The sequence below is a fragment of the Dromiciops gliroides genome, chromosome 4 (genome assembly GCF_019393635.1).
Source record: "Dromiciops gliroides isolate mDroGli1 chromosome 4, mDroGli1.pri, whole genome shotgun sequence".
Taxonomy (NCBI): Eukaryota; Metazoa; Chordata; class Mammalia; order Microbiotheria; family Microbiotheriidae; genus Dromiciops; species Dromiciops gliroides.
In genome coordinates this window covers 237,050,247-237,073,777 of record NC_057864.1, presented here as the reverse complement: position 1 = coordinate 237,073,777, position 23,531 = coordinate 237,050,247, and the positions used below count along the sequence as shown (strand labels likewise).

The 23,531-nt window shown below is 41.0% G+C and overlaps 1 protein-coding gene across 2 annotated transcripts in view; it reads right to left on the bottom strand.

Moving 5' to 3' along the window:
• Positions 1 to 417: 417 nt before the first annotated feature.
• Positions 418 to 23,531, bottom strand: part of PIK3R5 (phosphoinositide-3-kinase regulatory subunit 5) — a 95,192-nt gene continuing 72,078 nt past the window's right edge. The window contains exons 8-19 of one of the 2 annotated variants that reach the window (XM_043999985.1): positions 22,393 to 22,546; positions 19,816 to 19,899; positions 13,935 to 14,619; positions 13,509 to 13,671; positions 12,337 to 12,462; positions 11,240 to 11,368; positions 10,250 to 10,343; positions 7,461 to 7,537; positions 4,638 to 4,731; positions 4,377 to 4,459; positions 3,698 to 3,810; positions 418 to 3,502 (exon numbers count right to left, since the gene is read on the bottom strand). In XM_043999985.1, coding sequence (XP_043855920.1) covers positions 3,355 to 3,502; positions 3,698 to 3,810; positions 4,377 to 4,459; positions 4,638 to 4,731; positions 7,461 to 7,537; positions 10,250 to 10,343; positions 11,240 to 11,368; positions 12,337 to 12,462; positions 13,509 to 13,671; positions 13,935 to 14,619; positions 19,816 to 19,899; positions 22,393 to 22,546 — 1,950 coding nt within the window. In that variant the 3' untranslated portion in view covers positions 418 to 3,354. The remainder of the gene's footprint in view (positions 3,503 to 3,697; positions 3,811 to 4,376; positions 4,460 to 4,637; positions 4,732 to 7,460; positions 7,538 to 10,249; positions 10,344 to 11,239; positions 11,369 to 12,336; positions 12,463 to 13,508; positions 13,672 to 13,934; positions 14,620 to 19,815; positions 19,900 to 22,392; positions 22,547 to 23,531) is intronic. The other variant, XM_043999986.1, reaches the window with a different exon arrangement.

Here is a 23,531-nt window from a genome sequence, read left to right as displayed (position 1 = left end):
CTGTGGTTGTCAGTTCTGATGAGCCTGTGCCCTTCCCCAACCTGGGCCATTGCTACTCAAGCCTACTTCCTGGTTCCTAGCAGGGGTAAAAAACTAAAATTCAGCCTCAACACCAGCAGAGACCCTTGTAATCTCCCCCTGGAAAGGGCTCAACCCTCTCACCAGACTATGAGCTTAGTTCCAGATGACACTGGCACTGTAGCTGATTCAGAGGCTCTGGGGACACTTTCCCTGGCTTGGCCTGCCTAATACTGGATCTGTGTTAGCGCGATGGCGGAGTTGGGGTTCACTCCTGCCCCAGTCCAACAGCCCCCTCCTTCTGACCTTCTAAGCCATCTTTGGTTGGAAAATGATCTCAGGACATTTTTTTGTGGGTTTTGCTGCTCCAGGAATTGTCCTATGGCATTATTTGGAGGTTTTTTGGCGTGATCATGTCATGAGTTCTAAGAGCTTACTCTTGCCCATAGTGTTTAATAAATGCTTCATTCATTCATTCATTCATTCATTCATTCATTCATTCATTCATTCATTCATTCATGTACTGCTTGGAAAGGCTAATTTGAGGAAGAAAGGTTTTTACTTTTGCATTTAGCTGCATAGTCCCTTACTGCCTGACAGATGAAAACTCTTCAGTCTAGCCAAAGGAGCAGACATGAGGAAGTTCTGAAGATCCCAGGTTCAAGGTCTCTGTTTTTGTGGAAAGAGCATGATACTACCTTGGAAGCCCAGAAAAGGATTAACTCAAGTGGAGCTGCTAGGAGACAAAAGGCCCCACCCATCAGTGAATTGTTGCACACATTGTTGTCAAGAGAGATGTTGCTCCAGGCACAACCATTACCTACACCTGTGCCTTTTTGCTGAGGTTCTTTTAAGTTTGTGCTCACCAAGGTTGTGTCCACAACACTGACACTGAGTGTTCCTTGGTGGGATGCTATGTTATTAATCCTGCTTCACTTTGTGTTTCTAAGAGTTAATGAAGGTAAATTGGCTGATGGTTAAATGGGGAAGCACAATGGTGGATGTTCAGCAGCTATAGTGTACAGTAGGAGAAGTGTATTTTCCCAATCAGGGTAACATCTAGATGCATGAAAGAATGAGTTATAGCAGTGTTTACTCCTCTGGAAATGCCAGAACAGTGCAAATTGGGTGATACAGCCCAGAGAGAGTGAAAAGGGTGAGAGGGTGAAGAGACTGGGTGTCATGTTCATACCACATTTGTATTTCCAGCAACAGTACAGTTCCTGACATAAACTCGACACTTTAATAAAGAACACTTGAATTAAATAGACATAAAAATTACTCAGAATTAGAGAAGAAATACTGCACGTGGACATTACTCACATTATTCCTCCCTATTCTTGCCCTTCCTTTGCCTATCTAAAGTCTACTCTCCACCTTCAAGATTTAGCTCCTCAATTAAAACATAGTCTTTTAGTTTTAAATTCCATCAGAATTTACAGAATCTCAGAAGTGAAAGGGAAATCATATGTCATCTCATCCCTAACTTCTTAAACTGTGGATTGTGACCCCAATATGGGATCCTGTAACCTAATGTGGGGGTTGGGAAAAATTTGGCAACAGTAAAAGGTTATGTATACCTAGTTTATATACCTACATACCTGGGGTCACGTAAAAATCTCAGGCAAAAAGGGGTCACAAGTAGAAAAAGTTTAAGGTGATTTGATCTAATCCAACCCATACCTAGGAAGGGCTCTCCTCTATCTCCTCTATATCAGCTCTTACAAGTGGTTATATGGCTTCTGCACGAAGTCCACCAGAGATGCATAAGTCCCTACCACCCAAGGGAGTCTACTTCACTTCTGGTTACTTTTTTTTTTTTTAATGGACCTGCAATCTTCTTGGCATAGGGAATTCTTCCATGAAAATTCCCTCAACAATAGAAGATTGGCAACTGTCCAGGAACTTAAGTGTTTTAGAGGTCGCCTAGGGGCGCTGAGAGGTTAAATGATGTGCTTAGGGTCAGGGATATATCAAAGGCAGGACTTGAATGTAAGTCTTCCAGACTCTATCCACTATGTCATGTTTCTACTGTATGTACATTGGAATACAATAAACATTATTAAGTACCTATTGCGTGTAGAGTTCTTTTAGGAAACATTTTCTCAGCTAATGCTAAAATTGGCCTCTCAACAACTTCTACCCATTGCTCCTGGTTCTGCTGTCTGTGGTCAAATAAAACAATCCTAGTCCCTCAGACCCTCTTTCACATGATAGTCCTTCAACTGTTTTTTTTTTTTTCCAGGCTAATCATTCTGGTTTGAAGTCCTCTTTCTACCAAGAGGGCCTATGGGAAAGGAACATAAAGTACATTAGGTAGACCCTTTGTACATAAAAGGTGATACATTACAATAGAATCTAAATACAAAGCTCTAGAATTGTGGTATAGGACCTTGAAACAGGTGAAGCTTTGGTATAACGAGCTCTTTTTGGTGTTTTCTAATAAATCCCCTTGGATCAGGCCAAGATGGAGCTGCCTTAGACCAAACTCTCCATTATAGTTTGTTTATAGTTACAATGAAGTACCTTAATTCCTCACTATATTCTTAATTACTATTTATTTAACCATATTATTAATCTACTGTTGCACATAAAGTATGTCATATTATCTTGTCTCTCCAACTGTAATGTAAACTTCTTCCATATTTCATATCTCCTCCAACCCTTAAAATAATGCTATGCTCCTGTTAGAACCTTGATATGCAACTCTTCAGAGAACAGAAGTCTAAAAAGGCAGCAGGGTGGGACCTGAATATCCTTCTGGGACACAATTTCCTCACTATTGGTTCTGCATTCTCTTCCAGGCCCCGCAACCCAGAGTCTGGAACGCAAGATGAGAGGACTAGCATTCAAAGGCTATACAACAGCCAAGGCACAGAACAGCCACGCCCCAAGACAAAATCATTGATTTTAAAGCCAGATTATATGTTTCAGGTGCCTAGCTTTAGGGAGGGTAAGGTATTCTCCATTTTATAGACCCAGAGAGAGGCTAAATGACCTGCCAAGAGTCCCTCACCTACGTGGTCAGAAGGGAAGATGGACTTGATCCATGTCTCCCTTACCACCTTCACACCCTCTCTTCCCCCTCCCATATAAATCATACTTATATGAGGAGAAGGCACTCTCTCCCTCCAGGGCTAAAGGTTTCTTTCCTTCTCTTGCTGGGAAAAAACCAAAAACATTCTCAGGATCCTATGTGGAAACTGACTGACTGATAGTGAATTCTGTCGTCTGAAGGAAGAGCCACAACTGCCAGTCCTGGTTCTCTGGATTGGGAGGTGGGGGTCCCTGCTTCCTTGTGATGTGAAAATCCAGATGAAGGTCTTGAGTTTGCTGTTAGGGCAGAGCTCCACTGAAGGTCATGATGGGCAAACACAGGAAGGAGCAGAGGTCCGGTGAGTTTTGAGGTGGCAGGAAGGAAAGTCTTTGAGACTGTGGGCAATGGCTGCTGTTCTCAGATTTGTAGCAGGGAGAGACTTCACACCTGTTGAGGAGACCTTGGCTCAGGGAAAGATCTGACAGTAACATCCTCCAGTCTCACCCTTCTTCTGACCCAGTTCAGAGAGATGGGTCAGTCTGGGAGGAAGGAGAGATATGGGACACATGCAACCCACTCCTCCCCCTAACACACAGCTGTAGTTTTTCCTGGGGCAAAGTTATGGACCCCTTCTTCCATTACCTGACTACATTCTGTAGGATTTTTCGCTCATCCTGATCCAGACAAACAGCAAAGGAGCAGTTGTTGGAGCCAATGATTTGCACCTTGTCCACTTTAATTTGTGATGTGCTGATCTGTGGAGAAGCTTTGGATCAGTGACTCAACAACCAAGGCAGGGGACAGGGGAAAGGGAGATAAGATTTCCTAAAGCCCAATCAGGGACCCATGACTCATCCTCTCTTCCTTCAAGATCCCCTCATCTTCCTTTGGGCATCTACCCAACTTGTTTGCATGGAAGCCTGGACTCCTCTATCTACATGGCTAACAGTCTAATGATTCAGGGCCAGAAAGGACGAGACTGACAATTTGACCTGTCTTTGTACCTTTCCTTTAGAAAGACAGCCACTACATTGAGGAAAATTGGAGCTAACCATGGCTTTCAAATTCCCTGAGCTTGAACTTCTTCTAGACTCTGACCTGGGAATTTTCCAACAGAACAGATACGCCCTCCTGCCTACAAATCATTTCCCCACATATGCCCCCATATTGCCCTTCCTACACAAATGATAACACACATGACTTTGATTTCATTTCCTTTCTCTCACTTGATTCCCTGATGTTACCCCCCAAACCTTTGCTGGCTACCTGTGTATGAGGGTGAGAACAGAGTGGAGGCTAAGGAGACAAAGGATGATAATACCTGGTTATAGCTCTTCTTGGACTTAGAGTTCTGTCTCTTCACCACCTCAGTCAGGGTCAAGGTCAGAGATTCCATGTTAGAATCTAAACAAGATAGAATTCTCAAGTCATGAGCTCAGACTCTGAAGCTACCTCTGAAAGAGGAAGAGGGTTAGGGCTGGCCCCAGAACACCAAGGAGTTGATTCCTCCTAGCCATTGATCCTGCCAAGTACATGACACTTATCCTTTCCTTCTCCCAACTCAATCTACAGTTTCACTTACCTAGCTCCTCCAACTTCTGGCAGGCCTTATTAAGGTTGACAGAGGTGCACACTTTCTCCATATTGTTCCAGCGGCTCCGTCCACTAATGGCCCCCTGTAAGACCAGATAAAGGGAGTGGAGGTCAGCCCCAAGAAGGTCCTTCAGCCTTGCTCCAAAAGCACACCCTAATCACCAGCTAACATTTACACGCAGACATAATGGTCCTGACCATTACTGTGTATGCATGTAAGTGGTATGATCTAGCAGTGATATTTTTCCAGTAAGTCTTTCTTATCTGATGCCTCTTCAATAAGCACTTATATAGTTTTATTAATTAATATAATTTTATTTATCTTAATTAATTTTAATATTATTTTATTATTTTTTATTAATATTATTTTATTATTTTTAATTACCTCAATGTCATAGAACAATAGACGGTGATGACTTGGAGGAAGCTTAGAGACAATTTAACATAACTCCTGAATTTTTATCAGGAGAAAAATTCGATCTAGACAAGTGAAGGGATTTGTTCAAGGTCACATATGTAGATCATTAATTATTTCATTTGTGTTGATGATATTTTTCAAAGCTATAAAGTCCTTGAAGGTAGGGACCATGACTTATACTTCCTCCATCTCCCTCTCTCTCTCTCTCTCTCTCTTTTTTTGTGGTGAGGCAATTGGGGTTAAGTGACTTGCCCAGGGTCACACAGCTAGTAAGTGTTAAGTGTTTGAGGCTGGATTTGAACTCAGGTCCTCCTAAATCCAGGGTCGGTGCTCTATCAACTGTGCCACCTAGCTGCCCCTCCCTCCGTATCTCTTGCACCATTCTGTCTTCCCCAAAAGAACAAGGACCCAGCTGTCTAACTGTTCTGGAATTATCTTGGTGTTCTTTCTCTCTCTCTCTCTCTGTCTCTCTCTCAACCCTCCCTCTCTTTTTTTCTCTCCCTCCCCACTTCACTTCCCTGCAACTCACACCATACGCCCTCCTAATCCTCAAATTTTGGGTTTGAGATTGAAATGTCCAAGGGCTGGGGGCAGCTAGGTGGCGCAGTGGATAAAGCACCGGCTCTGGATTCAGGAAGACCTGAGTTCAAGTCCAGCCTCAGACACTTGACACTTGCTAGCTGTGTGACCCTGGGCAGGTCACTTAACCCTCATTGCCCCACCAAAAAAAAAGAAAGAAAGAAAGAAAGAAAAGTCCAGGGGCTTATCCTTGAGTGTCCACATACAAGCCACTTCCTCAAGGTTGTTTATACTCTGGAATGACCTCGAAATCATACAGATTCCCAATAAGATTATTTATGATAAAAAAAAAAACAACACAAAACTTTCTTCTTGAGAACGATCCTGGTCTGGATCTAGCACGCACCCTCTAAGATAGTGTTAGGTTTGGAGTAACCTCTGGCCCAGAGTGGGAGATCCTAGCTCAATACATAGAGGTCCCATGCCAGTTACAGGGCAAGGAGTAACAGATCATTTGACCTAATATGGAAAGGAAAGGATCTGTACTACAGAAAATACCATCTTGCCTCTCCTCCCAAACCAGTCTAGAGGATTCTAGCAATAAAGGTGGTAAGATCTTAAGTCACAGAAATATAAGATTCAGAGTTGGAAGGGACTTCAGAGTTCATGTAGTCCAATTTCCTCATTTTATAGAGCAATCAATGATGTGCAGATCAACAGAAGGAGAAACAGAAATTATTTGTAATTAGAATATACAACATACCAAAAAGTAAATATGAAGAGTTTGGGAAACAGATCACATGCCCCTGGCTCAGGGGTATGATATAATAATGATAGGGGATTTCACCTATCCAGACATCTGCTACAGCTTTTTTTTTTTTTTTTTTGCTGGGCAAGGGGGGTTAAGTGACTTGCCCAGGGTCACACAGCTAGTAAGTGTCAAGTGTCTGAGGTCAGATTTGAACTCAGGTACTCCTGAATCCAGGGCTGGTGCTTTATCCACTGTGCCACCTAGCCACTCCTGCTACAGCTCTTTATGCTAAGAGCAGAGCATTTACCTTGGTGATATCTTCAACATGTGGAAGAATAAACAAAGGGAAATTCTATTTTGGATCTGATTCTTCCTAACAAGGAAGAACCAGCTGTTAGGGGGGGAATGATGTTGACATTTCATTGAAATGACCTCTCCCACCTAGTGTTTAGGGTAGCAAAGGAGAGAAAAGCCAGAAATAGTCTTAAATGCATGAGCAAATTTCAAAGGGTTCAGAGAAGGATAGGTAGGATCCTACAGATTGAAATTTTACTAGGGAAGTTAGCTTTGGAATGATAAAAGATTCTAAGGAATAAAATTCTTAAAACATAAAGGTAGGGGCAGCTGGGTGGCACAGTGGATAAAAAGCACCAGCCCTGGATTCAGGAGTATCTGAGTTCAAATCTGGTCTCAGACACTTGACACTTACTAGCTGTGTGACCCTGGGCAAGTCACTTAACCCTCATTGCCCCTCAAAAAAATTTTTTTAAAAGGTAAACTATTCCAATGAGAATGAAGAACTAAAATTGTCTTTAAAAAACAAAAAACAAAAAAACCCCATAAATATGCAGAGAACTCACCAAACAACTTAAGAGTTTAAAAAGTTATAGAGAGAAAATGGAAACTTGGACAAATAACAAAGGATGAAAGGACATGGCAAAATTGTATAAAAATGCAGAGATAGAACTAGAACTTTTCTAAACTCAGAAACTAAGATCCAGAAAAACTGCAGGACAAGGCCCAGGATAAAATCTCTGGTCAAAGAAAAGCCAGAGGGAAGTAGTTCCCAGTTCTTTCCGTGGCTCAGGATTTAGAGGGAGGACAATATTTCAGACACCCCTTACCTTGCTGTAGATTATCTGTAGTGTAAGTGGAATGGCTTCTCGGTCTCCATCAATGCCCAGCCGTTTACTGCCTGGACCTGTACAATACAGATCCAAACTTTTCAATCCAAATATCCCTTTCCCACCTCTCCACAGCCACATACAGAGATTCCTCTCCTTCCTTATACCCCTCATCTCCAGGCTTCAACAATCCCCTCCTCTTAAATCTAGATCCTTTACTCTCCTTCTACTATAAGGAAGTCACACCTCATGCCCAGTGAAAACTCCCTTTGCTTTAAGGGATTTTTCTTGGTTTGCTGAATCACAAGCTTCCAAAACTATGCCAGATTTAGTCAGGTCATTTTGCTCCAAGGCAGGGAAGCCTCCCTCAGAGACTCTATCACAGAAAGGAGATCTCAAGGCTGAGAGAGAGTCTTGTAGATGACTAAAAGGAGATATAGAAGAGAAATTCAAGGCCAGTAAGTAGTCTAGCTAGTCCAAGTCCAAAGGTTAAAGCTAATTTGTGCTGGGCTTGATTAATTAGCTTATGCATATTAACTGCCAACACCCCAAAGGCAGAGACTGCTGCCATTTTCAAACATGCGATGTATGTAATGTGAGGGGGGACATATTAAGGGGAAATATGTAGAGGCATTCTGGGAAGATTGTACACCTCTCAGTCTTCAACCAATGAGATGGAGAGGGGAGGGACTTTGCATTAGATTTAAGGATAAAAAGGGAAATTTGCTGTGGCAAAGCCACACCACTCTTCTATAGTGCATGCCCATTCTTGCAAGAATGTAATAAAGCTTTCATATATTCACCAAAAGGGAAAGTCCTATATTTTTATTTCTGACAGTGTCCAAATGAAATTAGGCTGGAACTCAGGAAGAAGTTGAAATATGACCTCATCCTTACAATTTTTTTCTTTATGCTTATCTATTGTGCCTGGGAAGGTGGGTGCCCTTTCTGAACTGATAGTTTGATGTGTTAAAAAAATTTTAAATGATAAATTTCATTTCAAAACATCATTAAATATCCTGAGTATAAAACCAACTGAATCTCTTAGAATGTACTAACTTCTAAAATAAAATAAAATAAAATAATTTGGCTTATAAAACATGCAACCTTATACTCTGATAGTTTTTCATTTGTTAAAAAACAAAAAAAGTATAAAAGTATAATTGTCAAGTGTCTGAGGCCAGATTTGAACTCAGGTACTCCTGAATCCAGGGCCGGTGCTTTATTCACTGTGCCACCTAGCTGCCCCCTCCACGAACTTTTTAATAATTGATTTTTAGCTCATAATCAATTCAGAATAAAAATTGACATTTGGACAGCACTTTAAAATTTGCAAAATGTTCATATATATTAGCTCAGTTGAGCCTCTCAACAACTGTGAGGTTAAGTAGGTATTATTATGCCCATTTTGCAGATGAAGAAACTGAAGCTCAGAGGAAGAATGTATAATCATCACTCCCTTGATCAATATTTTGCCAGTTTTGCTAATTTAATGGATATGAGGTAAACTCTCAGTCTTTTCAGTTTGGATTGCTTATTGAATATGGGAGGGTGGGGACATTCTCTGAACTGATAATATTTTGTGAGTGTGCTTGGGAGTAATTTAAAGCAGAGGTGTCAAACACGTGGCCCAGGGGTGGCATGCAGTGTACAACACTTTTAAGCATGGCCAGAACTAGATTTAAATGTAATTGGGGGGGCAGCTAGGTGGCACAGTGATTGAGCACCGGCCCTGGATTCAGGAGGACCTGAGTTCAAATCTGGCCTCAGACATTTGACACTTACTACCTGTGTGACCCTGGGCAAGTCACTTAACCCCAACTGCCTCACCAAAAAAAAAAAAAAAAAGTAATTGGAAAGTTCTTAACAATATAAATAAAAATATAATAAAATATAGATAACATTAAAAAAATTTGTGTGTGTGTGTGTGTGTGTGTGTGTGTGTGGGTTTTGGTTTTGGTTTTTTTGTGGGGCAATGAGGGTTAAGTGACTTGCCCAGGGTCGCACAGCTATTAAGCGTCAAGTGTCTGAGGCTGGATTTGAACTCAGGTGCTCCTGAATCCAGGACCAGTGCTTTATCCACTGCGCCACCTAGCTGTCCTAAGATAACATTTTAAAACTAAGTCAATATGTGGCCCACAGGGATCCTTATGTATAGATTAGTGGTCCCTATTTCTATTTGAGTCTGACAACACTTATTTAGAGTCATCTTTCATATGGTGGTTGATAATTTGCTGATCTTCTTTGACAACTGTAGAGTTGTATACCTTCTTTTCTCCCCAAATATTATTTCTTCTTGGACAAATAATATTTCTACCTTGGACATAACCACACTTCCACTCACTTAGAATCATAATCTCTAAGTCAACCGTCACTTTTCACTCTCTCTTACCCTTCCCCCCACCAAAAAAAAAACAAAAAACAATCCCAGGATTCTATTTTTACTGATATGGATACTGATGAGATTAAACCACAGCAAAAGTCATGGATTTTTCTTTGACCAGTTTAAGTGTGCATGGGTTTCTTGTATTCCTTTCTCTGATGTCATCCTTGGACTTCATTATAATATAGCCAACCTTCAAGTCACATGAACCAATTAGATTGAGTAATGCTAACCAATTAGATTTGTCTGATGTATAGTGACCCAATTAGCTTTGATGAATGTATAATGACCCACCTCTACAAAAAAAGGATAAAAACTCTTGGAAAATGACATCCAGGAGCTTTTTGGAGGCTTTTGTCACCACCCATCATGCCTTTCCCAGGCCTTTTAAAAAGGTAGTACCTACCAGAAGCCTTGATAGCACGGATAGCTGCAGAGTGACCCAGCTCCAGGGAGTGGATAAGAATTTCTGTTGTCTTCTCCCCACTGATGAAGGTCAACTACAGAAAAGAATGTATTTGATCACAGGGAGCCAAAAACTATTGTTTACATGTTTGCCTCCCTTCTTCTACATCGTTTTGCCCTGAGGTATGCCAAAGAAGAGGCCATGGAGAAGGAGAAGCTAACTCTTTTTTTTTCTTTTTTTCTTTTTTTTGGCGGGACAATGAGGGTTAAGTGACTTGCCCAGGGTCACACGGCTAGTAAGTGTCAAGTGTCTGAGGTCAAATTTGAACTCAGGTCCTCCTGAATCCAGGGCCCGTGTTTTATTCACTGCGCCACTTAGCTGCCCCAAGAAGCTAACTCTTACAGACTGAATTTGTTCGTTCAGGTTCCCCAAGAACTCAGTTTGTCTTTATAGACTTTAGAATGTTAGAAGTAGAAGGAACATTAAATGATCATCTAATTCTGCCTCCTCATTTTAAAGGCAAAGAAAGTAATATGCCCAAGGTTACCTAGTTGTAATGCAGAGCTTTTGGCAGCTAAGTGGTGCAGTGGGTAGAGTGCTAGGTCTAGAGTCAGGAAGATATGAGTTCAAATCTAGCTTCAGACATTTACTAGCTGTGTGACCCTGGGAAAGTCACTTAACCTCTGCCTACCTCAGTTTCCTCAACTGTAAAATAGCACCTCTCACAAGATTAATGTGAGGATAAGATGAGATAATATTTGTAAAGTGCTTAGTACTTTACTGGGTATAATTGCCTGGTACATAGTAGGAACTTGCTTGTTCCTTCCCCTTTCCCTTTTCCTACTACTTCTTCATTCACATAATCTTAATTTGTTTGATCAGATGCCCCAAAAGAGATGGTGCTAATATCAATTTGAAAGCCAATAATGAATGGTGTGGGGAAAAGGCAGTGGGGAGGAAAAAAGAGAAGGGAAACTCCTCTGTCTATACCTCTGTCTGATAGACTTGCAGCAGGACTGGTCTTGTGGCAAAACGGCAGTAATAAAGCAGCATGTCTGCCAGGATGGGCAGCTGCTCCTGGGTACTCTCCAGTGGCCCAGCCTCAGTCTTCAAAGTCTGCTGCAAAAAGAATTCAAGACAGAAATGGTGTTGGAATGAACAGTGTGAGACCGGTAACATTGTAGGAGGAGGGTTCATAAAAGGGAAAATTTGCAAGGTTATTAGCTCTAGATTCTCTCACTTCTTTGTAATGTTCCTCTAAGGGGAGAGGGTCAAGGGAGGGGGCAGACAGGGACAAAGCACAGCTTCCCAGTATCAGTTCCTAGAGTCATAAAATAGGCTAAAAGGAAAAAGATTATGGAAGTTGCCAGAATTGTGCCTAGTGCCCAAACAGGACACCAGAGATAGAAAACCTTAAGGCTGGAGCATCCCTAGCCATGGCTCCTGAAAACTACTTATATTTGCCCTGATTCTCACTGCTATATCATTACTCCTTTCCACTTAATTTATATGGACTCAGGGTAGGCAAAGTAGGCAGTTACCTAAGGCATGGTACACACAATGGGGTACAACATGGGACATTACAAATAGACAAGTATAAAATCTACTAAATGAACACTTTTTGAGTACCAAAATTGAACTTTCTGTGTTGCCTATAGGCATTTATTTGGTGAAAAGTCAAGTTGTAAGTGCTATAGTGAATTCCCCAGAATGGAGAAAAACTACATAGGGAAGAGATACCAGTTTCAAACCTTGACTAAGACAGACAAATGCCTTGTCCCAGATCTAAAGGGATAGGGACTGGAACTATGGTTTCTTTGGCATAAGGAATTCCTGGAAGAGAAAGCTATCTCTTACCAATGAAGGTGGCACCTTCTCTGCAACGTAAGAGAGTTACCTGGATCACTGAGAGGTTAAACTACTTGCCCAAAGGTCTTCCTGGCTTCAAGGACAGCTCTCCATGCACACTTCCCCCAGGCCCGAGGACTGTTGTTAAGACTTGAGCCCAAGTAAAGTAAAGGATCCCCAAATATAGGTCTTGAGGCAAAATCCTCCTTCCCTCTCCCCTATTCCTTTGGCCTGCCTACCTGGCACAAGACGTCAGTGGGCAGGTGCATCAGCCCCAGCACGTTGCGCTCATACCAGGGATCCAGCATTCCGAGGTAATGGGAAATGTCATTGGTGCTGTCCTCCCAGGAGGCCAGGGGAATGTCCTATAGTGGGAATAGAGATAGGAGATATATACAGAGGTGAGGCACAAAACTTCTAATCTAAGAATCATCAGAATCAACACCTAAGACTCAACTAAAGGGACCCATCCAGCAGGGAGATAAAACTAGACGACTCCTCCTGAAACCCAAACCTTTTGTTTCTCTTTCTTTGGAGCTTCTACTATAGCTTTAAAAATACTTTTGATTTTAATGGTGGAAGGAAGTGGCAGGCAGTATGGAAACTGCAGATGAGCAATTTATCTATAACTTAATGAGTTATCTGGGACACCGAGAGTTTACATGACATAGTCATGGACACACAGGTAGAATATGACTAGGGAGGACTTAACTGAGGTCTTCCTGACCCTCAAGCCTGCTCTCTACCCACAATGCTACAGCACCTCTCATTATTATAAAAACTATTAATAAAAGGATGAGCAACAACTTCCCACATAGCCATCCTGTTTTAAGGCTTATGTGCATTTTCTTCACAACAAATCTACCAGTTCTGTGTTGTATAATTCTTTTAACTTTTCATGTTTGTACTTGTTTCCAATTAGATTTTAAACTCTTGCATGGCAAGGACAGAGTCCTTTATTTCTTTACATATCCTATCTTTTACACACCTACTAGGAGTGTCTTACACATATTAGGACCTCAATAAATACTGGCTATTGATTCAATTACCCCAAAAACACACAACTCAAAAAAGAGTCTTCTGGGGCAGCTAGGTGGCGCAGTGGATAAAACACTGGCCCTGGAGTCAGGAGTACCTGAGTTCAAATCCGGCCTCAGACACTTAACACTTACTAGCTGTGTGACCCTGGGCAAGTCACTTAACCCCAAGTGCCTCACTTAAAAACAAAAACAAAAACAAAAACAAAAAAAAGAGTCTTCTGCTCCATTTTCTCCCTCCTTCCCACATCCCTGTTCTTGTTCTTCTCTCTCCCTATCCTACTCTCTAAGTAGAGACATCCTTTTGTCATGTTAGCAGGTGGCACCATATGGTTGTGCATTGTCCAGTTTTCTCTCTGAGGTTCAGCACATACCCCTGGAGTGAGATGCCTTAGGGAATCTGTGGACAAGAGGTGTGACTGGTTTGGATGAGCAGGAGAGGTACTAGATGTAGACTGATAACTTCGTTTTACTGGGATATAGAAGAACTGGAGCTTGAAGTAGCGTGTCAGGAGTGGGCAACTGCTTTCCAGCTTCCTGCCATGAAGATAAGACAAGTATTAAAGTAATGGCATCCTCCCTCACACCCATTTAATTGAATCCTCTGGCTCTCTAGCTGTGGGCCCCATCTGCAGTACCTAAGAGACAGCTCAGGATGTCTCAGTGCCCATAAGTAAAGAGAACCATCATGCTCACTGACTTCCCAAACAGAAAACAACCCCTTCCTCCCCAGCTCCTTCTGTTTCTTGGTTAACAGGGCTGATCATTAAGAAAGCAATGCTCCTTCTCCCGCCCCTCACCGGAGATTGCTGTAAGCACGGGCAACCTTCCCTGATATCCGGTCGGAGCCAAAGACCACAACACGCAGTGTGGAGGCCTTAGAGTCCTCATCGCCACTAAGGAAGGGCCTCCGATGGCGATGATGTGTGGCTGTGGGGTGGAGCCAGTTTGAAAGCTGGCTCTCCAACATGTGGTGGGGAAGGGAATGGGAACGTTGGGAACAGGAAGCAGGTGGTGAAGGCATGTTCAAAGGGCTGCATAGACTCCCTGTCCGTCGAAGAGGGAGCGTGACTGAGCCAGTCCCTTTCACAGGGCTCTGAGAGTCTCTCCGAAGCACCATATGGCTCTTGCCCTTAAAGAGTTTATAGATTCTGTTTAACTTTCTCCCAGGTCTTTGGGGTTCTTGTTCCTCCTGGCTTTCTGCCTTCCGAGGCCGATCAGGGGAACTTTCATCACTGTCTTCCATGTAGCCACTGTCCATGTAGTCTGAGAGGCCTGAGACAAAAGAGGTCAATAGTTGGCTTGAGAGGCCAGGGACAGAGGATTGGAGTGAGGCTGTTGACCTTTTCAATTCCAAAGTGGTAGAAAGTAGGGAGTCCCTCTCAAGAAAGCATCTATCTTCCTCCAAGTCTTCCTCTTCTTCATCCTCAAGGGTCTCTGGCTGGAACAACTCCCGTTCCTTAAGCAGGATCTCCTTTAGGATGTCTATAGAGAAGCAAGGATTAACCTCCATAAGTGTACCTCAGATCCTAGTCATATTTAGCCCAAAACTCAGCAGAAGGGATTGCTAGGCTAATGCCTCCCGTTCAGGAAACCCCCCACTCCCTGACTATGTGATGAGAATGCCCCTCTTGTACTTCTCATGACTTCTCACCATCACATATTTCTCCCCTCCTTCCCATCTGTCTCAGGGTAGCAGGTATCTCTCCTTCTAGCCAAAGCCAAAGCACACCCTCCTTGTGCTTTTGATGCCATGTCTCCTCCTTCCTATAGGTCTTTAAACTAGTAATCATCCCTTCTCTTTCCTTCTTCACCTTTTAATTTCTCCTCTCCAGACATGCTCAGATCTCCCCAATCCTTCCTATCACAAAACAAACAAAACAAAGCCAAACAAACAAAAACCAAGATGCCTTGACTTCTTTAGCCAAATACCATCCCAATTCCCTCTTACCCTTCATGAACAAACTTCTTAATAAGAACCAACATCTATATCGTGCTTTAAATTTTGCAAAATACTTTTTTGAAGCGGTAGACAATGTGAAAATTACTATTCCATTTTGAAGATAACTAAACTGAGGCTGACAGAGGTTATATGACTTGCCCAGGATCATTTACCTAATCAATGACAGAGCTAGAATTTAAATTCAGGCCTTTCAAGTCCAGTACTCTTTTCGTTGTATCATGTTGTCTCTTGAAAAAGTTGTATTGGGGTTTTTTTGGGTTTTTTTGCAGGGCAATGGGGGTTAAGTGACTTGCCTAAGGTCACAAAGCTAGTAAGTGTCAAGTGTCTGAGGCCGGATTTGAACTCAGGAACTCCTGAATCCAGGGCCGGTGCTTTATCCACTGTGCCACCTAGCCGCCCCCTATATTGGTTTTTTTAAATGAAAAAATTGTTTATATACAAAGTCTTACCTTTTTACTACCCTTGTAATTTGGCATTCCTTCCACACAGCACAGTGCTGACCAAACTTATTTTAAATGCTTGTTGATTGATTAATTTCCACAATTCTATTGAAAAAACTCTCTGAAAGTTCTCTAGTGATGTAATCGCCTTTTTCTCCCATCCTCTTCTCTTGGTATTCTCATATTTTGACTTCTGAAGCATCAAGTTCCTTTGGTTCTCATCCTACCTGTCTGTTACTTCTCTATATTGGCTATTCCCTTACTGAGCTCTTGAGGTAATGTTTACCAAGGTTCTGTCCTAAATTCTCTCTCTTCAATCAAATGTGCTAATAGACATTCCATTCCAAAGAACTACTGAAGCTATGCATTATTTGGGTATATGTCTCCCAAGACACACTTAGGAACTTTATTTAGTCCAACTCTTTGCAGAAATAAACATAGACCCAAATAATTGATCATGTCTAGCCAACATGATAAAAATGACACCACTACATAATGCTGTGCAAAGAGCTATAAAAAATAATAGAAAAATTCATATGGAAGAACAAAAGTTTAAGGATAATAATGGAAAAAAGTGGGAAGGAAAGAGATCTAGCAATACCAGATACTACACAACAGTACTCATTAAAATGATTCAATATTGGTTAAAAATAGAAAGGTTTATCAATGGAAAAAATTAAATAAACAATATACAGAAGCAAATGAACACAGTAGCACAATATCTGACAAACCCAAAGACCCCAGGTATTGGGGAAAAACTCACTATCTGACAAAAAAATTCTAGGAAAACTAGATGGCAATCTGGCAAAAAATTAGGCTTGGACTAACATGTCACATCATATATACCAAGATAAGCTCCAAATGGATACATGACCTAACTATCCTAGGTCATATCCTAAACAAACTAAAGGAGTAAGGAAGAAACTGCCTTTTAAAATCTATGGACAGGGAAGAGTTTATGAATAATCAAGTAATTAAGAGGATCATCTAAAACAAAAGAGCCAATTTTGATTATATAAAATTTAAAAAGGTATTGTGAAAACAAATCTAATGTGGTTACAAATTAGTAGGGAAGGGGGCACCTAGGTGGCGCAGTGGATAAAGCATGGGCCCTGGATTTAGGAGAACCTGAGTTCAAATCCAGCCTCAGACACTTGACACTAGCTGTGTAACCCTGGGCAAGTCACTTAACCCCAATTGCCTCACCCCCCAAAAAAATTAGTAGGGAAATTGTTAAATGCTAAAGGTCTCATATGCAAGGCTCTCTTACACCTCACACTCCCTTCATATACTCTGATTTTTTCCATATAATATTTTATTATTTTCCAGTTACATGTAGAGATAGTTTTCAACATTTGTTTTTATAAGATTCTTGTTTCAAATTTTTCTCCCTCCCTCCCCAAGACAGCAAGTAATCTGATATAGGTTATATATGTACAATCACATTAAACATATTTCTGCATTAGTCATATAATGAGAGAAGAATCAGAGCAAAAAGGAAAAACCTCAAAAAAGAAAAACAACAACAACAAAAACAACAGAAATAGTATGGTTCGATCTGCATCCAGATTCAACAGTTTGTGTTTTTTTCTGTATTTGGAGAGTCTTTTCCATCATGAGTCATTTGGAATTATCTTGGACCATTGTATTGCTGAGAAGAATCAAGTCTATCACAGTTGATCAACACATAATGTTGATGATACTATGTACAATGTTCTCCTAGTTCTGCTCATATCACTCAGCATCAGTTCATGCAAGTCCTTCCAGGTTTCTCTGAAATCTGCCTGCTCATCATTTCTTACAGCACAATAGAATTCCATTACATTCATATACCACAACTTGTTCAGCCATTCCCCAACTGACGGACAACCCCTCAATTTCCAATTCCTTGCCACCACAAAAAGAGCAGCTATAAATATTTTTGTACATGTGGGTCCCCTTCCCCTCTCCATTATCTCTTTGGGAAAAAGTCCCAATAGTGGTATTGCTGGGTCAAAGGGTACCTTCATATACTCTGATCCAGTGACACTGATCTCCTTGCTGTTCCTCTAATAAGACGCTCCACCCCCAGACTCAGAATTTGCATTGGCTATCTATCCCCCATGCCTAGAATGCTTTCCCTCCTCATCTCTACCTCCCTACTTCTTTTTTTAATTTTTAATTTTTTTAAAAAATGTTTTTGCAGGGCAATGAGGGTTAAATGACTTATTCAGGGGTCACACAGCTAGTGTCGAGTGGCCAGATTTGAACTCAGGTCCTCCTGAATCCAGGGCCAGTACTTTATCCACTGCTGCCCTTCCCTGCTTCTTTTAAGTCCCATCTTCTACAGGAAACCCTTCCTAATCCTTCTTAATTCTAGTATCTTCTTCCTTCTCTTGATTATTTCTGATTTTGTTTGCATGTTAGCCTCTCTTCCCATTAGATTGTGAGCTCCTTGACAGCAGATGCTATCTTTTGCCTTCTTTGTTTCCCCTGGTGCTCTACACAGTACCTGTACCATAGTAGGAAATAAATAAATATTGATTGATTAAATGACTACCAGCAACTGATTCAACTTTATTAGACTAAGAATGATCCCCCAACAGATCAAAGGATTCAAATGTGTAAAGGGCTATCAACAACCTTATAAAAATGCACTGAATCATTGCTACTTAGAGAAATACAAATTAAAGCAATTCTGAGGTTCCATCTCACATTCATAAAATTGGTAAAGATGATAAAAGATGAAAATTGTAAATGTTGGATCGCAGGAAAATAGGCACATTAGCACACTGTTGGTAGAGATGTAAATTAGTTAAGATATTTTGAAAAGCAATTTGGGACTATACCCCCAAAATTACTCAACTCTAACCTTTTGACCAAGCTATACCATTCCTTGTGCTATATACCCAAAAAAATCAAAGAAGAAAAAGACCCACACATACGAGAATTGTTATAGTAGCTCTTTTCATAGTAGCCCAAAGTGGGAAACCAAGGGAGTATTCTTCAACTGGGGAATGGCTAACCAAATTAAGGTATTTGAATGTAATGGGATATGATTGAAAAAACAAAAAGAAAAAAAGAAAGAAATGACAAAAAGGACAGTTTCAGAGGAAACTGGGAAAATCTCCATGAACTAAGGAATACTGAAGTGAGCAGAACCAATTGAATGATTTATACAGTGATAATAAAATTATAGAGAAAAACAACTTTGAAAGGCTTTAGAAGTTTGAGCAATGCAGTGATGAATCAAGAGTCTGGAAGAGTAAACAAATTCACCTCCTATGTGGCCATTGCAGGAATTTGTTAATCGATGATGCATGTATGCAATAAGAGCTTTTTGTTTGTTTGTCTGTTCATTGGTGGATGGGAATTCAGTGAAGGGCAGATTATAAATGCATGTAAAATAAATTAATAAATTTATGGAAAAAAACCTCTCTCCCCTAAGACCTTACCTATCTTAGAGTTTCTCCTGTACTTCTCTTACACAAATATCATATATATATATATATACATACATACACACACACATATATATATATATTTTTAGTGGGGCAATGAGGGGCAAGTAACTTGCCCAGGGTCACACAGCTAGTAAGTGTCAAGTGTCTGAGCTCAGATTTGAACTCAGGTCCTCTTGAATCCACAGCTGGTGCTTTATCCACTATAAATATCATATATGATATATACTATCATTTTCTACAGGTTAAAGTTCTCTCCCCTCCCATTAAATTGTAAGATCAATAGGGGCAGGGGCTGTGTCTTATCTAAATGTTTTAGTTCTTCTAAATGCCTAACAAAGTACTTTGTACAAATAATTCATTATTGGATTGAATTTACCCACTAGAGGACTTTCTTTTCAGAAACCTTTAAATTTTTTACAATCCCTTTCAGAGATGTCCAGAGTGAATGTGAACAAGGATAACTCTATCTAGATTATGTATCAGGTAACATCATCTTTCAGTGAGAGGGCTGAAAGCAGAGCATAAGGCTCCCCACGCCTCCAAAACTAACCGAGACACTAATGATTTTAACAGCTTGCCGCTGACTCTAAAGGTTTTTGTGTTTTGTCGGAGTGAGCCTGCCTAGGTATCTCTGAGAAATAATGAGAGAGAGGGAGAGGGAGAAGGAAAGGGAGAGAGGGAGAGAGAGAACATGCGAGTGCTACAAGTCCCAGCATAATGGATGGCAGCTGCCATAGAAGCCAGGAAGAATCTGAGGCCAAAACACAGGTGAGAGGGAAATAGCAGATACCATATCTTTGGCATCCACTGGAGAACTGCCACACAGATTCCTTACCAAAGCTGTCCTGATTCCAACTACAGGTGTAGCACCTGGCTACTGGAATGGGGATGGTATACAGCTTACATGGCTGAGCTGTCTCTGCAGGAAGAAGAAGAAGATGATTTCAGAACTAAAAGAAGATACCTTAGAGATCATCTAAATCTAAACTCCTCATTTTCCAGGGGAGGACAGTGAGGTCTAAAGAAAAGAAACGTTATTCAGTTATTCAATGAAAGAGCCAGACAGTTATTACAAGAATAACTCCTAGCATAGCTAATTATTTCTTATGTATCATATACCTAAGATAGTGGTGTTTTGTTCTGTTTTTCCCATCTGGGCCTATGATTGATTGATTGATTGATTTTTTGCGGGCAATGGGGGTCAAGTGACTTGCCCAGGGTCACACAGCCAGTAAGTGTTAAGTGTCTGAGGCCGGATTTGAACTCAGGTACTCCTGAATCCAGGGCCGGTGCTTTATCCACTTCACCACCTAGCTGCCCCCCTGGGCCTATGATTTTAATAATGTTCCTGATAAAGAATCACCTTCTACTAACGCAAATCATTCATTTTAATAATTTATTAATAAATTAATGTAAGTCTATAACTTACAGTTTTGGAAGACTGCCTGGGGCACTGAGAAGTTCAGTGACTTGGCCAGGGTCATACAGCCAGTAATGCTGTAGGACTAGAACACAAGTCTGCCTGATTCTCTTTGGGGAATCAATTACATTCCTTCCCATTCTTTTTCCTTCATCATCCATGACATCCCTCCCACCCTGGTCACTGGAATCAGCGGCTTTTCTGCCCTTATGGGCCTCTCAAGAAAGAGATAACTTCCCCACTAGTCCCTCTTTTTTATGCAAAAATCCTACCAAGCCTTCAGGTTATACCTCACACATGAAGCTTCCACGCCAGTGGCCAATGATTTCTCCCATCCTCTGAACTCCTATAGCACTTGTGGCATTTATCATATAATGTCTTGCTAACTTTTGAGTTTTCTGTGTGTTCCTCCATGAAAGACCTCCTCTGATTCCTCATCATATCCTGGAGGTTTTCCAAGGCTCTTGCGAGAGCACGAAGTCTGTTGGGCTTCCTTTACACCAAGCTGGAAAGACTTTGGTTATGGGCCCAACCACAGATTGTCTGCTATGCACCAGCTTTGCTAAATATAGTAGTTTGGACATTAAATGATGAATTATTTGTCTGTGGCAACTCAAGATAGATAAAAATAAAAAATAGTCCTCAGTTCTGGGTGGTCCCTTTTTGCTTCTACAGGGATCATGGTGGAGTGGTAGAAAAGGGGATAGGCCACATACAAACATAAATGGGTGACTTTTTCCCAAGGAAAAGTGAATTGATATATTGGAGGACATGAACCACATCTACAATAACATTCTTTTTTTTTATAAATTAATCCAGACGAAATAGAGTTTGCAGCGAAATGAAACAATGACTCAGAAATTCTTAGTTGAAGTAATTAAAAGAGTTAGCAGGATTGACTTAACCACATGTCCAAGGGTAACAAAAAGCATCATTTCATGGAATATGTTGTGTGATGTAATCAATATCTACAAGTGTTTTTCCTCCTTTCATTTAAGTTGGAATAGTTCTTTCCCTTAAAGGCAAGGAAGGTATCCACCAGACTGGACTGATCAGGAGACTAAGATTCAAATACTATCCCCTCCAAGTCATCCAAGAGCATAAAAAAGGCCCATCCATGTGGAGTTAGGGATTTACAGACTTGGTGGATGCTCCAAATCATCACAGCATTCTCTGCTGACCAGAAGTATTTTTATATGGAGATGAGAAAGACTGTTCACCTGAGTTAAGTATTATAACACTGAATAACTTTTCTTTGCTACAGCTAAGTAACCCCCCCCCCTTTTATTTTTTGGGCAGGGCAATGAGGGTTAAGTGACTTGCCCAAGGTCATACAGCTAGTAATTGTCAAGTGTCTGAGGCCGGATCTGAACTCGGGTCCTCCTGAATCTAGGGACGGTGCTTTATCCACTGTGCCACCTAGCTTCCCCCTAAAACTCCTATTTAAATAAACTGTTGAATGATCTAGGAATGTCTCACATCATTATAATATCAGACCTGAGCCACCTGCCCCACCTGCCTTATAAATGTCACCAGGTTGTTTTGTTCATAATGTTAGCTTATCCATTAACATCTTTTACAGGAAATGAAGTGGTGAAAATTTTACAAAGAACCTGACAAGATCCTTAACAAAAAAGTCAGACTATACTTTGGTTTCCATGTGAAGGAATAAGCAAAGTTGAAAAAACTTCATACACATCTAACATAAATATTTTTTTCAAGTACACGGGTGGAGGGCAGTGAGCATGACCAGAATGCCAATTCTCAGATGACAGGTACAAACAGTCACTATACTTATACTTAGAAACTTCCTAGCATGGTTAAACCAGCCAAATTTTTTGCTCCATTGGCACATCATTTGAAGATCACAGTTTACCTCCCCTGAAGGAGAATGTTTGTGGAAATGTACACAGGAAGTATTCAGTTAAACTCTGGAAAAACTTCTTCAAATCTGCAAGGTCCACACCACTCTTACTTGCCCGAAAGCCTTACCTGAGATGTGGGGGAAGCCCGCCTTCTCTCCTACAGCTTTCAGCTTGGCTTTCAGCCATTGCCGGGCCTCCTTAGGGTCTCTGATGGCGGATGCCAGTTCCTGAGCCTCTGTAGTCTCCTCGAAGATGGCCTCCAGTTCAGTTAGAGTCTTGGACTAAAAACACCCCGACAGAGTAGACAAGGTCTGACACAGCACTCATGGTCTAGCAGCATGTTATCCCTGCCCACATTCCAGTTCTCATTAGGGGTCACTCTCAAGCCTTTCCTAGTTTGATCCCTGCACTCAACTCACCAACCAACTGGCCCCTACCTGCAAAACTGGGTAACCCCCTCCTCCTGGAAGGACGTGCAAGAAGAGGAATGTAACCTCTGAGCTAGAAAGGTTCACTTAATTTCCTTGATTTACAGGTGAGGGAACTGAAGTCCAGGGAGAAGAAATTTATTGCTCCATGTCATAATCTTAATTAGTTAATTAGAACTGATACAAATACTTATTTACACATATAAACAACCTCAAAACACTTACAGCATTTTGCCTTAGTTTCTACCTAACCAAAAAGAACCTTAGCATCCACAATGAAAAATTATAATCGTGATAAACTTTAGCATCTTCCCTACCTTTAGTACCTCTCCCCCATGCCTAAGTCACAGCTATCCTTCTCACCAGATATAAGAAGATGATAATAATAAGCCAATTTATATATCTCTTTACAGTTTACAAAATTCTCTTTTCACCACAATCCTATGAGGAAATTATTACAAATCTTTTTTTCCCCATTAGGATATCAGGAAGCTCATGGACTCATCCATAGCTATGATATGATCTGATATAATCTGATATGAGGATACCATTTGATATGATACAAGGTGTCATGTGAAAAGACACTGCTCTGGGCAGAAACAGGTACAGAAAGAGAAAGATCATGACCTATATACTTGTACCTGCCAAGAGGAATGGCTCCCCGTTAATCCATATCATGATTGCAGAATCATAAAGATAGAAAGGACCTCAGGGATCATCTAATCTCTCTGTCCCCAAGTACAGAAATTCTCTCTACAATACCTCTGATCTATTCAGATATTTCTATGCATGAAGAATCCATTATATATACTGGCTGGTTATTATTATTATAAAATTA